The sequence below is a fragment of the Asparagus officinalis genome, chromosome 5, assembly GCF_001876935.1.
Source record: "Asparagus officinalis chromosome 5, Aspof.V1, whole genome shotgun sequence".
Lineage (NCBI taxonomy): Eukaryota > Viridiplantae > Streptophyta > Magnoliopsida > Asparagales > Asparagaceae > Asparagus > Asparagus officinalis.
In genome coordinates, this window is record NC_033798.1 from 110,526,666 (window position 1) to 110,543,297 (window position 16,632).

Sequence of the window (16,632 nt, forward strand, 5' to 3'; positions counted from 1 at the left end):
GATGGGCTGTCGTCGAGGATGATGCAGATGGAGGTGGATTGAGGGTTGAACGGGTGGAGAGGGTGGGGGATTGGGATCCGATAAGGGTTTGTGCGGGCCTTGTTTGGGATTTTGGCGAGGGTGAGGATCAGGTAGAGGAGGTCGTCGTGTTCGAAAAGCTGGGCTTTTTGGTGGCTCGATTGGGATTTGATCCATTTGAGGAGGGCGGCGATGGCGCTTGAGAAGGATGCGCGGGCGATTGGATTGGGGGTAGGGTTACGGTTCGGAGAAGAGGAAGACGCCATTGAAAGAGAAAAGAGAGTTTAATAATTAATTAGTTTATTATTTTTTGCTCAGATACTTGCCACACAAAAATAACCTCTCCTCACGAACCGCAACCCTTGATATATCTGGGTAAAGAGTCGGATCGGGTAAACGCAAACCTTTATCCTCTTCATCCAACCCAACGGTGACGGCGGATCCCTTAGCGGTCGGTTCCAGCGACAACCCCTCTACCCGAATCCGATAGCCAACTTCTTCTTCCCTCCACCAAAGTAAGTCCTCAAATTCTCCCTCTCTTTCTCTCGAACTCCTCCTCTCTTCTTTCTTCTCAAAACCCTAGATTCTCAAACTTTTTAGGGTTTAAGCTATTTTTTGCCGTTCTTGCGAACCGAACTGTTGCAAGTCGGTTCGGTGCGGTTCGGTTCGGTTCTAACTTCATCAAACTACTTATCAAACAACAAACTGTGTTAAAGGAAAAAAGATATCAACAAAGTAGGAGATTATGAAGCATTAAACATTGATATAATGATATTATTTTTAACCCATAATGATTCAGAAAATGAGTTTAGGGTTTGAGTCTTTGACTCTTTGGGGTCGAGTCGGGTAGGGTTTGAGATCAGAATGGGTAGTATTGCACTATATTCGGTCAGTTCGGGTCGGTTCGGGTTGAAAAATTTTCAAACCGACCCGAACCGACCTACTCATAAAACCGATTTTTTTGGGTCGGTTCGGATCGGTTCGGTCGGTTTTTTCGGTTTGGACCGAACTACAATGAATCATGGTCCCTTTATATAGGGATGAGGAAAGAGTTATACATGGTAATTACAATCAAGGAATGAATCAAGCAAAATCTCCTAAATATATGCAATCTCTCAAATCAAGGCTCAAATCAAGGAGTAAATATTCTAGGCATATGTAGAATATTCTAACACCCCCCCTCAAGCTTATGGAGGCTTGAAGAGCATCCGGAGCTTGGATACGAGGAACTGGAACCTGGCAACCACATGAGGTTTAGTGAACAAGTCTGCTGTCTGAAACTCGGAAGATATGTGTGGTAGCAGAATATGCCCTTTAAGAAAGTGTTGACGAACAAAATGACAATCCACTTCAATATGCTTAGTGCGCTCATGAAAGACGTCATTGTGAGCTATTTGGATGGCACTTTTGTTATCACAGTATAAGGGCGTGGGGTCAAGATGGTCAATACCCATATCTTGAAGCAGCCAGTGAAGCCAAACAATTTCAGCAGAAGCATGAGCGAGAGCACGATATTCAGCTTCGGCACTGGAGCGAGCAACGACAGTTTGTTTCTTGCTTTTCCACGAGATAAGAGAATCACCAAGGAAAATACATTACCCAGTCGTGGAACGTCGATCAGTAATATCACCAGCCCAGTCTGAGTCAGAGTATCCTTGTAACATAGGACGAGATGTAGAAGCAAGATGCATGCCCTGGTGCAAGGTCCCTTTGATGTAGCGTATTATACGGAGAACGGCAACAAAATGAACAGAACGGGGAGCAGACATGAATTGGCTCACAATATGGATAGCATGACTGATGTCAGGTCTAGTGATAGTGAGGTAATTGAGACTTCCCACAAGTTGCTGATATAATGTAAGATTGGGTAGTGGGGTGCCATCAGAAGGGGAGAGTTTGACATTCATCTCAAGAGGAGTATTAGCAGTCTTGTTGTCAGTAAGGCCCGCTCGGGCTAGAATATCAGAGGCATATTTTACTTGGGAGAGGAAATAGCCTGTAGAGGAGTGAACAACCTCAATACCAAGGAAGTAGCGAATGACACCCAGATCTTTCATTTCAAAACACGAACTTAGATAAGCTTTGAGCCTGGATATACCATTGAGGTCATCCCCAGTGATAACCATATCGTCGACATAAAGCAGTAGAATAACAATGCCATGCGGAGAGGAGCAAGTAAACATTGCTGGGTCATGAGTGCTCTGAGAAAAATCGTGCTGCAGAATAGCTGTGGAGAATTTCTCAAACCAAGCCCGAGGCGCTTGTTTGAGACCATAGAGAGCCTGTCGAAGTTTGCAAACCTATCCAGGGGAATGAGGAAGCCCAGTGGGAGGTTGCATGTAGACTTCTTCATTTAGATCGCCATGAAGAAAGGCATTCTTAACATCCATCTGATGAAGAGTCCAATTGCGGATGGAGGCAACTGAGATAAGAGTGCGAACGGTTGTCATACGAGCGACCGGGACAAATGTTTCTTCATAATCGATTCCATACTCTTGAGTATATCCTTTTGCAACAAGACGGGCTTTGTATCTGTCAATAGACCCATCAGCCTTTGTTTTTATTTTGTAAATCCATCTGCATCCAACAACAGATTTTCCAGTGGGTAAATCCGTGAGAACCCAAGTTTCTGTTTTCTGAAGAGCAGCAAGTTCCTCAGACATAGCCTTCTGCCATTGAGGATCGGCAGAAGCCTCATGATATGACGATGGCTCATGGAGAGACAGTAGGGCAGAGAGGTAGCATTCGTAATCGGAATGCCAGACTGGTGGATGTCGGTCTCGGATTGGGCGCATTGAAGGTCCGTCGATGGGAGATACAGACTCAGGACAAGGTGTAGAGTTGTCAGCAGGTGGGCAGACAGTCACAGGTGTAGGGGGAAAGTCAGGTGGTGGCATAGGAGTGGCGACAGGATAAGTGGGAGGTGATATCACAGGATCAACTATAGGAGCAGTGACAGATGGCATAGGATCTGACACCAGAGGCTGTGGGAATGGATCGACAGGAAGAGAGGTCACAGTATTTGTGAGGGGATCTTTGGACAGGGTGATCTTTGGACAGGGTGTAATATGGTTTATGTTCCCAGAATGTAACATGACGGGAAATGCGAAGCCGTTTGGCAATCGGGTGTTTGCATCAAAAGTTGCTTCCATTGATAATTCTATTAAACTTCAGTCGTTTACAACGAATTACAATGTCGTGAAGAGGGGGCTTATGATTCTAACTTCGTTATCGAAGTAGAAATTGAAACGATATCTTATCGAAGTAAGATAGTCGTTCTTCTTAAAATCAAGTCAAAGCTTAATTTCAAGGCGTTGTATGAAAACTCAAATATGCTCTCTCTGCTCTGGAATGCTCGTAGATATGCTCGATCCTCGTCAGAAGTGACCCTAGGGGGGTATTTATAGCCTCAAGGGTCTGTAACTGCAAAAACTTAACAATCGAAGAAGTCAGTACGGCGAGACAGTGTTTACTGTCTCGCTGGGCGAGACAGCGTTTGCTGTCTCGACCCGCGAGACAGTAAATTTGCTGTCTCGCTCAGCGAGACAGTAAATGCTGTCTCGGAAAATGGCAGTTTCTCGCTGTAACTGCCTTCCCACGTTTCAAACTCCGTTATTTTGGCAGTTATTCACGTGATTTTCACCCACGATGTTTCCCACATCCCTTGGCAGTTAATGGACACGTGTAGGGCAGTTACCAAGGTGGGTTTTTGACCATTTCAAGCATGTCTTGCTGGCGAGACAGCAAAGCCTGTCTCACTGGCGAGACAATTCATACATGTCTTGATTTTCCAAAAACAGTATGAGATCCCTTTGAGTGATCTTCTTTATGTTTGGGATATCCATTAGCATTTTTTGACGCCTACAGATACCCCCTCCAAAGTATTCCAGACTCATTCTTTTATAGAGGAGCATGGGATACTTTGGATAAGATAGATTTTACTTACGATCCCTTCAATGCTTGGTTGAGCAGATCGTGTGAAAAGACTTGTGATTGGCTTCAATGCTTGATCTCTTCTGCTTTTAGTCTATTCAGTTCTTTGTAGAATAGCTAATGTTTTCCAGGCATCGCGTTTATCGCTTAACCGTTGTCGAGATCTCGAATTGAAGTTGGTACTTGTTCTTGTGGGTTCAGCTTTTATTATTGAATTGATATATCCATTGAGAGCTCATCAGGTTATCCTTAAGAATATTCAGATTAATATTCTCCAGAAACTTCCTGTTGAGGGAAGGAATACAGTTTAGACTCGTGTACCCATTGGAGTATTCATCTGCATCGCAATGCGAGACAGAGAGGGTTCGTTGTCTCGTTCAGCGAGACAGAGTATGCTGTCTCGCTCAACGAGACAGATTATGCTGTCTCGCTCAGCGAGACAGATAGGGTTCGTTGTCTCGCTCAGTGAGACAGATTATGCTGTCTTGCTCAGTCGAAACAGATTATGCTGTCTCGCTCGGCGAGACAGTGTTTTCTGTCTCGCTGACCGAGACAGTGTTTTCTGTCTCGCTTAGCGAGACAGAGTTTTCTGTCTCGCGATGCGAGCCAGCGAGTATAAAACTCGAACTTAGGGTTTTTTAGGGCTTTTTCACGTCAATTTCTGGGCGATTTTCAGGCGATTTCTTGGGCGATTTTCTGCAGTTATTTGTCTTTTCTCCTTCTCCTCATTTCTGATTCGTGGGGAGTTGTTGTTTGGTGGTGATTCTACTCGGATTTGACAGGTTTGATTTCCCTCTTTTCTTTTAAATCTTGATTTTCTTCAACTGTGACTGTGCATGCATTGTTTCGGCCATACTTCGTGATATTTTAGTTGATTTCATGCTTAAAATCCTGACTTTCCTCTTGGGTTCCAATGTAGATCGTATTTTCGTCATGTCACCACGTAGAGCTCGAGGGACTCGGGGCCATCCGACTGTTCAGAGCCCTGAGGCGGCTGCCCCTGTCGCCGCTTCGCATGGAGGTACATTTCTCTCACCCTTTCGCGATTTTAAACACTGTATTTCTTCAATTTCATGCGTCAATATTTATGTTTGCATGCAGATCCTCGTTTGTATCCTTTGAGATACCCTCGAGAAGAGCCGGTATCCTCCTTTGAGGGGATCGACGCTTAAAAGTGTTTGTTTTGCTTTGACAAAACACACTTCAGAATGCACAGGGGCGATTTCATATCATCCCACGTGTATTGAAAGGTTTTGGTATGCCGTTATAATGCCCGTGCATAGTAACGCATATCTCCTTTATACATATGGTAGATGGAAAATCGTCACACCTGTTATGAGATAGCGACTATATCTTATGGAGTAAGATATACCGTTTTCTCTAAAATTTTAGGACTATTGTGTATGTTTCTTTTATCAGTCCGATTTCCTTCTACCATCTTTACTGCTGATGCCGTTACGGGCCGGAGTAGCGCCACTCACTCTTATTATGAGGGGCTACCATTAATCGAATCATCTCCCCAATTCAAGTCAGATTACAACGAAGAGGCCCGAGAGTTGATTCAACAAGGTAGTTGCCGTATTCTGCGACGATTAATTACGGATGCTACTTTAATTTCGGAGCGGGATTTGAATCAGTGTATAAGGAAACCAGACTTCTTGTTTGGTGACTCCATAAAGGATCCGGCGATTGCTTTCTGCAAGCCTGCACAGTGGTTACACGAGGATGGTTCGTCATTCCTTTACTTACCTTTTATCCCTCGAGAGCATTCATTGTTAAAGTTTAGGAATTTATCGGTTGGACGTGAAATGTTCTGGAGATTAACCGAAAACCACGAACGTATTCATTGCGGTTTCATCGGGAAAGAGGCTACTCCAGGTTCCAGTGAAAGAGCTTCTATACGAGGGCTTCATCCGGGTGTCTTAGGCCAAGACAATATACCTCAGAATGAAAAGACAGCGCAGGCCAACACCGTGAAGAATCGTTTGGCTGCAATGAAGAAGAAATTACCCCACGAGAGTTTCAGATGTTATGGATGGGTCCATTATTATGGGGATAAATGGTGGTGGACCAGAATGACTCGATATGTGTTGAACCGTTGGGGGCGAGAGTTAGCAGAACTAGGGTTGGAAGTCCCGATCCGTGCCAGCATGCATGGTCTGCAAATTAGTGTAGGTCATTTCCTCCGTCTGTTCGAGATCTATAATCCTGACACTAATACGTTCTTCACCAAGAACGGGGAGCTCGGGTTACCATTGCACGAAATGATGAAGGTGTCTGGCTTGCCCATAGGCGATGTTCCATATCAAGAGTTCTTCCCAACCACCAGTCAGCTTAATAAGATGAAGGATCGGTCCTCTGTGATCCACGAGACTTTATGGGAGCTGACTTGTCATTATCATATAGCTATGGCTGAGATGGATACCAAAGCTAGGAAGAAATCTCCCCAGGTCAGCTTAAAGCAATTCGCCGATTATCTGTTCAAGAACCTGGAGGATCGATCAGAAGAGGTACGTGGATTATCTCCTTTGAGCCCGGGTGACATCAATCGGCTGTTGGAGAAAACAAACGCACAATCTTACACTTCTCATTCAGAAGATGGGTTTTCTCGCAGATTATCCTTGCTTCCGGCTATGGTGGCGGCTATTCACAGTGGATTACGGCAATTAGTTTCCGTATTCACACAAGAGAAAAAGAAACCTTCCGCCAGTATATCTGCTCCGAAGCTAGAATTACCCTACACTTATTTGATGACATGGTTGGTTCTGCACCGGCCAGATTTAATGGAAGCTCCTGAGACGGTGGATCCTAGTCTTCCTCTTTTACAGACCCTTGAGGGTTGCAAATGGATCAACCATCGATGGCCGGACATAACGAGGCAGTTCAAAATTCATAAGTGTTGGGAATTCTTCCCTTGCTTCCCTCGGTTCTCCGGCACTTACAACACAACTTTATTGGATGCTGAAGACCCGAGGCAGAACCGTACCGTTCTAGATGTCGGATGCTTCAGATGGCTGATGAATATCCGACCTGGCTATCTGTTGTTCAGGGTAAGGGACGTTTGCCACATTGAGCCCTATCTTCCATGTCGATTTGCCCGTCAATTCGGCTATGACCAAATTTATATCGGCAACCCGAATCGTCACCTTAGCTTTCGAGGTGGACTTATTGACGGGGCGAGAGCTTAGTTTTGGAGTATTGCCGGCTGCACAAATGTTGAGTTCGATCTCCCTTTAGAAGCGCCACCTCTACGGATGACCTTCCTCTTTTGTAAGTGGTTGATTGCCGCTAATATCGTCACTCGACGTGGGAGAGTATCGGACTCAGAGGAAGAGGCAGCTCCGCAGCAAGCGACAGAGGCGACTCATGAGGCTATGGTGTCGACTCGAGGAAAAGAGGCTGCTGAATCCTCGAGAAAAGGAAAGGAACCGGTTCTTCCAGCTGGTAGTGAAGAGGAATTTGATAGTGAGGAAACGGAGACTTCTGAAGAGGCGGGTGAGACTGGCTCGAGTTCTGATGAAAGAGTTGGTCTCCCTGATTCTTTCTTTGAAAGGGGACTTGTAAGACCTTCCGTCGCTCCGGCCCAATCACAAGCTGCTCCGAAAAAACGGAGAGAGAGAGTCGTCATGACCCATCTCAATCGGATGACGGTAGACGTTCTCAGTGGAGATGAAGAGGATGAAGAGGATACAGTGCCTCTTGTTCGTAGGCAAAGATCTCAATCTTCCACTCAAGCTCAGACTCAAGTCCCTCCCAGCACTGAATTACGCACCAAACGTCATCACGAAGGTTCTGAAGCACATCTACCGAAGAGACAAAAGAAAGCTGTCTCCAAACCACGCGTTCATCTTCCTGCTATAGAAGAGACGTCTGGTCGTGGTGCTTCTTCTGATGAACAAGGTAACTATTTTTTTTATCGCTTTTACATTTTTTAATGCTCAAACTTATTTCATGCTCAACTTCTGTAGTGAGTCGAGAAGAAGGAGAGTTGCCAGTTGATGCTGTTTCTCCCGGAGGTATGGAGACTGAGGAGACCAGCTTCGTCCAGCAAATGCAAGATGCTCTGAAAGAAGGACCAGCTGATGTTCCACCAACTCCTGACATCGATCCATCGGCTGCGGATACAGGTACTGATCTTTCTCCCCTTGGAAGAGAAATCCGAGAAATGAATGAGTCAGACCGTGAATCTGTTGGAGGAGAGGCCACGCATGCAACAGAGGTCGAGGAATTCAATGAGCATCACCTCGATTTTGATCTCTCTGAAGGCGACCATGAGTATATCTCCGACTTATTATCGGGGAAAACTCCTGGTGCAGCCACAGAATCCAACGTTGGAGTCGGTTCAACAGAAGCAGGTCCTTCTGAAAGTAAGACCTCTATTCTGTAAACTCCATATATGCATACATATATATTTTAACTTGATTAATCATATAAGTGTTTGAATTATAGGACCAGTTGCTGGAACTGATACTACTATAATCATTGGAACGTCTGATCGACTGGGGGATAGTGAACTCGTGCCATGGGCAGGAACTGAGGTTGATTTGCAATCATCAGTTCTTGAACCTCAACCTTCTACTCCTATAGATCCGATGATAATAGAAGTCACCGTCACTCCCCAAATTAGCCCGGTTGCAACAAAAGCGAGACCAACTGAAGAAGTTGGTACATCAGCCGATGTGGTGTCCAGAGCTGGTAAGTTTTACCCATAACTTGTTTTAAATTTCGGATTATCATTCCATTATACTTATTATGATTCTTTTGTTTGCAGAATATTCTCCCAAGGAGCCTCTCAATTTAGACCCAAAGTTCTCTGAGGTTGAAATTGAAAAATCTTCTGACGTAGCCGGTGCGTCAAAAGCTGTCATTCCTGAACCGACTTTGGCTGCTCAGGAGGCCGAACTACCCCCATTGGGTGAACAAGATCGTGCTGAAGGCTCTTCTGTTCAACTTGGTATGCTTCAACTCGTCGTTATGCATGCACGCATGTATTTTGTACTAATATATTTGTCCTCATCACAGTTCCTTCTTCATCATTATCAGACCATATCCAAGCGTTATTGGTCGATGACGATCCGGACAAAGCTGTCATCTGTTCTAATCTCCAAGGCTTCATTACCTTTTTGAACTCTATGGTCGATCGTATTCTCTTCAAAGGATCGTACTTTGAGAGTTATAACAAATATTTTGAGCGTTTTATATCAGGGTTCAGAGAAGAATGGTATAATGAGTTAGCTGATTCAACCAACGCTTATTTGGTTGACTTGAGGCGACATGTTGAACTCCTTCAGACTCTTCGCACCAAAGGCATACCCTCTTATATCGCTTCCCACATGGAATCCAAATTGCAGGCGTGGCGTGATTCCCAAAAATCAGCTAATCTGGAACTTCAAAAGTTAAGAGCCCAAAGCGATCAACTTAGGGTGAGCGTTGGCAGAAGAACACAAGCCAAGGTTAATCTACGCCGGAATTTAGAATCGAGTCGAGCGAAAATTGCTCGCTTAGAGGAGGAACTTGCAATGGCCAATGATGCTCATGAGGTCTTGGAGTCCGAGTTGACGCGGGAAATTCAGGTTGAAGAAAACCTGTTACAGCAGCTGAACCTTCAAGATAAAATACTTGCTGAAAAGGAACAAGAAGTCGCCGCGCTTCACAGTGTTGACGAAGAAGCCTTCAAAATCAAATTGGCGGCTGAGCTTGAACAGACTTATGCACTTGACCTTTCAAAACTTGAAAATCAGATTAGTCAATATAAATTTTTGTAATTGGAGAACATATATTTTTTTGTAGTTTTGTTTGAACATTTTTGGTCAATATATTGAATCTTTTTGCTCATTGAGGTTTTATTATTATGATTACTCATTCTTGTTTTAGAATAAATAACCATAATACTTATAGGATTTTTGGCAAATCCTCAGCCATCAACGGATTTGATATGCCTTTACCGATTACCGTTTGAGTCGGGCTAGTATGTGAATTATCTAGGTCTGTTTCACATATAACGTTGTGCTAAAAGAATTAAACTCCTTTAGACTTTGAACTACAATGTTGAATATGTAGGCTACATGTGTTAGATGTAGGCTTATCTCTAATAAGGGATAGAGATAACATCCCCTATGTGTGAACAACATGGATTTTAAAGTGTGAGTAGGTTATGTTTCCTATATAGGACAACGAACCCGAAATCGAAGAGGAATTTTATATTCTATCTCCTGGTCTCTTGTTTGTTGGTAGAGATAAACCCAAAATCGAAGATGAAGAATTTTATATTCTATCTCCTGGTCTCTTGTTTGTTGGTAGAGATAAACCCAAAATTGGAGAGGAAGAATTTTATATTCTATCTCCTGGTCTCTTGTTTGTTGGTAGAGATAAACCCAAAATCGGAGATGAAGAATTTTATATTCTATCTCCTGGTCTCTTGTTTGTTGGTAGAGATAAACCCAGAATCGGAGAGGAAGAATTTTATATTCTATCTCCTGGTCTCTTGTTTGTTGGTAGAGATAAACCCAAAATCGGAGAGGAAGAATTTTATATTCTATCTCCTGGTCTCTTGTTTGTTGGTAGAGATAAACCCAGAATCGGAGAGGAAGAATTTTATATTCTATCTCCTGGTACAAAGGAAATTTGAAGTGGGATTTCTATTCAGAGAATCTGAATAAGGTTTGATCAATTGAGATTGGAAGCAATCCTAACTTTTATAGGTTTGATTGCGCAAATCGAAGGTGGACCTCTTGTTCATGGAAGGAATCAAGAGGGGATTTTGGATTTGATCCTAACTGTTTAAAGGTTTGACCGAGATGGGAATTTGAGACGATCTTAACTGTTTAAAGGTTTGATCGTTCAATTTGTGGACCTCTCGTTCATGGAACGAATCGAGAGGGGATTTTGGCTTTGGTCCTAACTGTTTAAAGGTTTGACCAAGATAGGAATTTGAGACGATCCTAACTGTTTAAAGGTTTGATCGTTCAATTTGTGGACCTCTCGTTCATGGAACGAATCGAGAGGGGATTTTGGCTTTGGTCCTAACTGTTTAAAGGTTTGACCAAGATGGGAATTTGAGACGATCCTAACTGTTTAAAGGTTTGATCGTTCAATTTGTGGACCTCTCGTTCATGGAACGAATCGAGAGGGGATTTTGGCTTTGGTCCTAACTGTTTAAAGGTTTGACCAAGATGGGAATTTGAGACGATCCTAACTGTTTAAAGGTTTGATCGTTCAATTTGTGGACCTCTCGTTCATGGAACGAATCGAGAGGGGATTTTGGCTTTGGTCCTAACTGTTTAAAGGTTTGACCAAGATGGGAATTTGAGACGATCCTAACTGTTTAAAGGTTTGATCGTTCAATTTGTGGACCTCTCGTTCATGGAACTCGAAGGCTCGGGAAATTCTGGCTTGGTAGAACTCAATGTGCTGTTGAGCTTCTAACCGCTTTTCATCGAGCATCTCGAGTTCTTCGAGACGTTTCTGATGTTGTTCTTCGGTTGTCATCTGGGTTACGAGAGCAATCCGAAGAGATGGAATTTGTATTTCCAGTGGAAGAACGACTTCACACCCGTATACCAACGAATACGGGGTCGCTCCCGTCGGTGTATGTACTGTGGTACGATAGGCCCATAGAGCTGCGCCAAGCTTGTCATCCCAATCCCGTTTATTAGTTTTCACGAGTTTTGATAAGAGTTTGATGATTGTCTTATTGAAGGCTTCAGCCAATCCATTTGCTATGGGGTTGTAAGCTGTCGACGACACGTCCTGAATTCTGAACTTCTCGCAAAACCTGATGAAGTCGTTGCTGATGAATTGAGGACCATTGTCGTGTATAATTCGTCTTGGGACACCATGTCGGTAGATGATATGATGTTTGATGAATGCAATGACATTACTTGTTTTAACTTCTCTGAGCGGAATTGCTTCAGCCCATTTGGAGAAGTAATCAGTAATTGCTAGGATAAACCGATCACCTTTAACTGATGGTGGATTTATAGGACCAACTATATCCATTCCCCAGGTCTCGAACGGCCATGACGTTGCTGACGGGTGTAGATGCTCTGGAGGTTGGTGCATATAATTTGCATGTAATTGGCATGCTTGACATCGTCGGGCATAATCAGCCGCATCCTTAATCATAGTTGGCTAATAATACCCAATTCTCCTAAGTCGGTCGCAGAGTTTAGGACCGGGTTGATGTGCACCACATGTCCCCTCATGCGCCTCTTTAAGTGCTTGTTCTGCTTCCTTATCGGATAGACAACGTAGCAATAGACCGTCGTACGACCGTCGGTATAACATTTGTGATTCGGCGTTGTAGTAAAATCTCGGTGCCCTCCGCCGAATCGAATCCCTTTCTTTCACGTCTTCAGGTAAGATACCGTGTAAGACATAATCAATAATAGGGAAACGCCAATCTCGAACTTCGGGTTCAACTCCTGTTGAATACGCTTCTTTGGCAACCGAATCGTAGATAGGAACAATGCGTCTGCGTATGTATTTTGGAGACGCGGAACGTATTCGATGAAAAATTCTTCAAACGAGCTTGCCACCTCAATGGCCACCTGGTGGTATGGAATCAGGTCTTGATTTCTGACTTCATACTCTCCTCGAATCTGATTAACTACCAGTTGAGAATCTCCAAAAGCTTCAAGGTATTCTACCCCCAGCTCTTTGGCAAAATTGAGTCCAATTATCAATGCATTGTACTCGGCTACATTATTAGAGCATGGTTCGGTTAATGAGTATGCTCTAGGTAAGACATGCTTTCCCGGGGAAACTAAAACGACCCCCACTCCTGAGGAGATTTTAGAACATCCGGAAGAACTTGCCACGTTGGTTGCTCGGGAAGCCCCATCGAAGTACAATTGCCACACTTGTTGATGTGAGGTGATATTAACTTCGTGAGTTTCGTCCGGCAGGTCGTCGTACAACTCAACTACATCTTTTGTAGGATTTTCTGCCAAGAGGTCGCAAATGGCTCGTCCCTTGACTGATTTTTGTTGCTTGAAGTATAAATCATATTGCGACAAGAGCAAAGCCCATCTGGCTAGACGCCAATTCATGGAAGCCGGTTGGGTCATGAACACTCGGATGGGATTTATGTTGGAAATGACATAGATTGTCTGTCCAACTAAATAATGTCGCATTTTCTGAATCGCGAATACCAAAGCGAGGCATTCCTTCTCAATCATTGGATAACGAGATTCAGCTCCTACCAATGTACGACTCAGATAATTTGTGCAAGTAATGCACTTAACGAATGGCTCGTCGCTTTGACATAAATAAAAAACGGTCTGCCTGATTTCGGTGCAACGAGAATAGGTGGATTCGCCAGATATTTCTTAATATATTCGAATGCCTTTTGGCATGCTTCATCCCAAATGAACGACACGCCTTTCTTCGCGAGTTTAGAGAACGCTTGACATTTTCCAGACAGATTTGATATAAACCGACAGATGTATGCCAATCGACCTTGCAACCCTCTGAGTTCTTTAAGATTTCTCGGGGGTTGTAGCTCGTGTATTGCCTTAACCTTATCAGGATCAATATGAATACCTTTTGTGGTGACGACGAATCCAAGAAATTTACCGCTCGACATTCCAAGGAAGGATTTAGTCGGATTCATTTTCAGCTGATGAGTTCTCATAAGCTCGAACATTGTCTTCAGATCATTAATGTGGTCGTTTTTATCACGACTCTTAACGACCAGGTCATCAACGTAGCATTCAACTGTCTTCCGAAGGTGCTCTTGAAAGATCTTCGTCATTGCCCGTTGATACGTAGCACCGGCGTTCTTCAAACCGAAAGGCATAACGGTATAACAGAATACACCCAGGGGTGTTCTGAATGCTGTGTGCTTTTCATCATCCGGGTGCATCTTGATTTGATTATACCCAGAAAATCCATCCATGAATGACATTCTCTCAAACCCGCATGTGTTGTCGATAATGACGTCCGTAATCGGTAGGGGAAAATCGTCTTTGGGACATGCCGTATTCAGATCTCTGAAGTCAATACAGATTCTAATCTTTCCGTTCTTTTTAAGAACTGGAACTATATTAGCCAACCATTCAGGATGTTGCTCCTCTCTGACAAAACCTGAATCAATTAGCTTCTTGACTTCAGCTTCTATCGCCTCCATAATTTGTGGACGAAACCGTCTTTGTTGTTGTTTGACAGGTTTAGCATCCGATTTTATATTAAGGGTGTGCATTGCTACGTTTGGGTCGAGTCCTGGCATATCTTCGTAGTTCCATGCGAAAACGTCGATATACTCTTTAACGAGGGCTATTAATTCCTCTTTTTCATCCGGTGGAAGATCGCCGCTAATAAATATAGGTTTCGGATTAGTTTCGTCACCCATATTAACTTGGACTACCTTATCTTCGGTAGGAGGTTCTCTTTGCTCAAATCGATCACCGTATTGAATATTCATGTAATGTGTCCAAGGATCTTCCCAAGTGGGTAACTGATCGTCTTCTTCTATTGTAGAAGGATCAACTGTTGCCATGTTTGACATGAGACTTTTGAACTTTTCTCCAATGCTCACATCAGAATCCCAATTCGAGGTGTCGGATGAATGTCCGCTCCTATCTATTAATTGGTTAATGATTTGTTGGCCATAATCGTCTTCGGATGAATCATAACCTAGACCTCTATTACGACTGTAATAATTATCTGGTTTTCCTTTTGGTACATAGGCAGGACGGGGTGGAACCCTAACACATTGACCAAAATAAAGACCTTCACCGAGCGAGAGGTCATAACCTTGTTTTGTCATATAACCATTCGCTTGTGAACTATACCGAGAGAAATGTCACCCAGGTTTTTCTTCATCCGAATTGGTGTCCAAGAAAAGATCAGGAGTTGGGGATGGATCCCCCTTTCCAAAGATTATTTCTTTTTCACCCCCTGTCTTTGCGGGTAGAATCACAGTTGTTCCGACTGGATTTTGAAGATATTTTATCGTCGTGCAAGACGAACGAAACGACATGTGTAGACTAGGATCGTCATACAATTCCTGTATTACATTATCAAGACAAGGTGAATACTCTAAATCATTCTTTATTATTTCATCGGCAAGTTGCCAGTTACAACTTTCGTCCGACGATTCATCACCGTCAAGATCGATTACAAGAGGTTCAATGTCATTTAGTACAAGACCTTCACTATAATCGAGCCCGGCTTCGGTATCAGCTTCTTCTCCGCTGTCCGTACCATGGGCCGATGGTTCAGTATCGGACTCAGCACCATAAAGAAGGGAGTCAGTAAAGTAATTTTCTAACCCCTTGAATGGTTTCTTATCCGCAACCACCGTCTTGACCTCCTCATTAGTGTCGACATACTTTAAACACTGATGAAGGGTTGAGGGAACTATAAGATTACCGTGGATCCATGGACGACCCAACAGTAAATTATAAGAAGTCTCCGCATCGATCACATAGCAGGTGACTTCAGACTTCAAATCTCCGAGTTGACACTTCACCCGGATTTTTCCTAACGGTCTTGACCCGCTAGTATTGAACCCGTAGATAACCGTCCCTGTGGAGGCTAACTTGCTGGCGGGGATTCCGAGATGGTACATCAACCGCAGTGGCATGATGCTAACAGCGGAACCCGGATCGACTTGGATCCGGTTAACCATGCTCGAACCGATATATCCAGTAAAATATAACGGTCTATCATGCTTTGAATTCCTGACTTGCATGTCTTCTTTTGTGAAAGCAATGCAAGGAAATTTGGTGGCTGCCAGATTGTGGCTGCCAGATTGCAATGCTGCACTGATGACTCTGGCTTTTCAGGAGTTAGCTTGATCTGAGTGAGGAATACCTCAGAATCAGCCAAAGCTTTTTGTAAAGCTTCTCTGGTTTCTTTTGAGAGACGCAACAACTCGTATAGCGTAATCCTTGCTGGGATATTGGCTAGTTGGGCCATAACGTCGAAACGATACAGTGCGTTCGAACTTTCCGGTTTATCTCGTCCAATCGGTCGGCTGAAACGAGACTGCTTCGGAATTTGAACCTCTTTATGTTGGGGTTCTTTCTCTTTTTTTCTTAGCCGGTTGTTGCGGCTTTTCAGCAGCTACTGGAGGAGTTGTAACTATCCCCAGCTCCTTCAGAGTTATAGCATTTGGGTTAGAGGTCTCAGGATATTTATAATGGTACTCATTCCCACTTCTTGTAGCAAAAACTTCTTGTTCTCCATCAGAAAGTGATAAAGCTGCTATCTCTTCATCATTCTTCTCGGGAATCGCCGAGGCTCCATAACAGGATTTCTCTTTTCCCTTGCCCTTTGATTTCTTCTTTGATGTGGATGTTGTCCACTGTTCATCTTCGAGCAAATCCGGATGAACCCAAAGGATTTCGTCGTTGGGGGTTGTGTGAGATACAAGCCCCTTCTGGCGCTGTCCATGAGGATCATCGTTGATGGTCTGCATTTTTACCTTTGATACTGGCTCGGCTTGAAACCAGGACAAAGGAACCGATCCGAAGCTAATAGAGACCGCGTTTGCGCCTACCTTCTTCTCCTTTGGCTTCGGCGTCACAATACCAACATCAATTAAGGTTTGTATTTTGTCCTTTAAGACATAACACGTCTTAGTGGGATGGTGGACCCTCCTGTGATAGGCACAATACTTCGGGTCATTAATCTTCATTGCTGGTTGTTGCTGCGGTTGTTGTGATGTTTGATGAG

The 16,632-nt window shown here is 43.8% G+C and overlaps 1 protein-coding gene across 1 annotated transcript in view; it reads right to left on the reverse strand.

The window, feature by feature from the left end:
* Window positions 1-284, reverse strand: part of LOC109842368 (ribosomal L1 domain-containing protein 1-like) — a 1,554-nt gene extending 1,270 nt beyond the window's left edge. Inside the window, exon 1 of the mRNA XM_020411254.1 lies at window positions 280-284. Coding sequence (XP_020266843.1) covers window positions 280-284 — 5 coding nt within the window. The remainder of the gene's footprint in view (window positions 1-279) is intronic.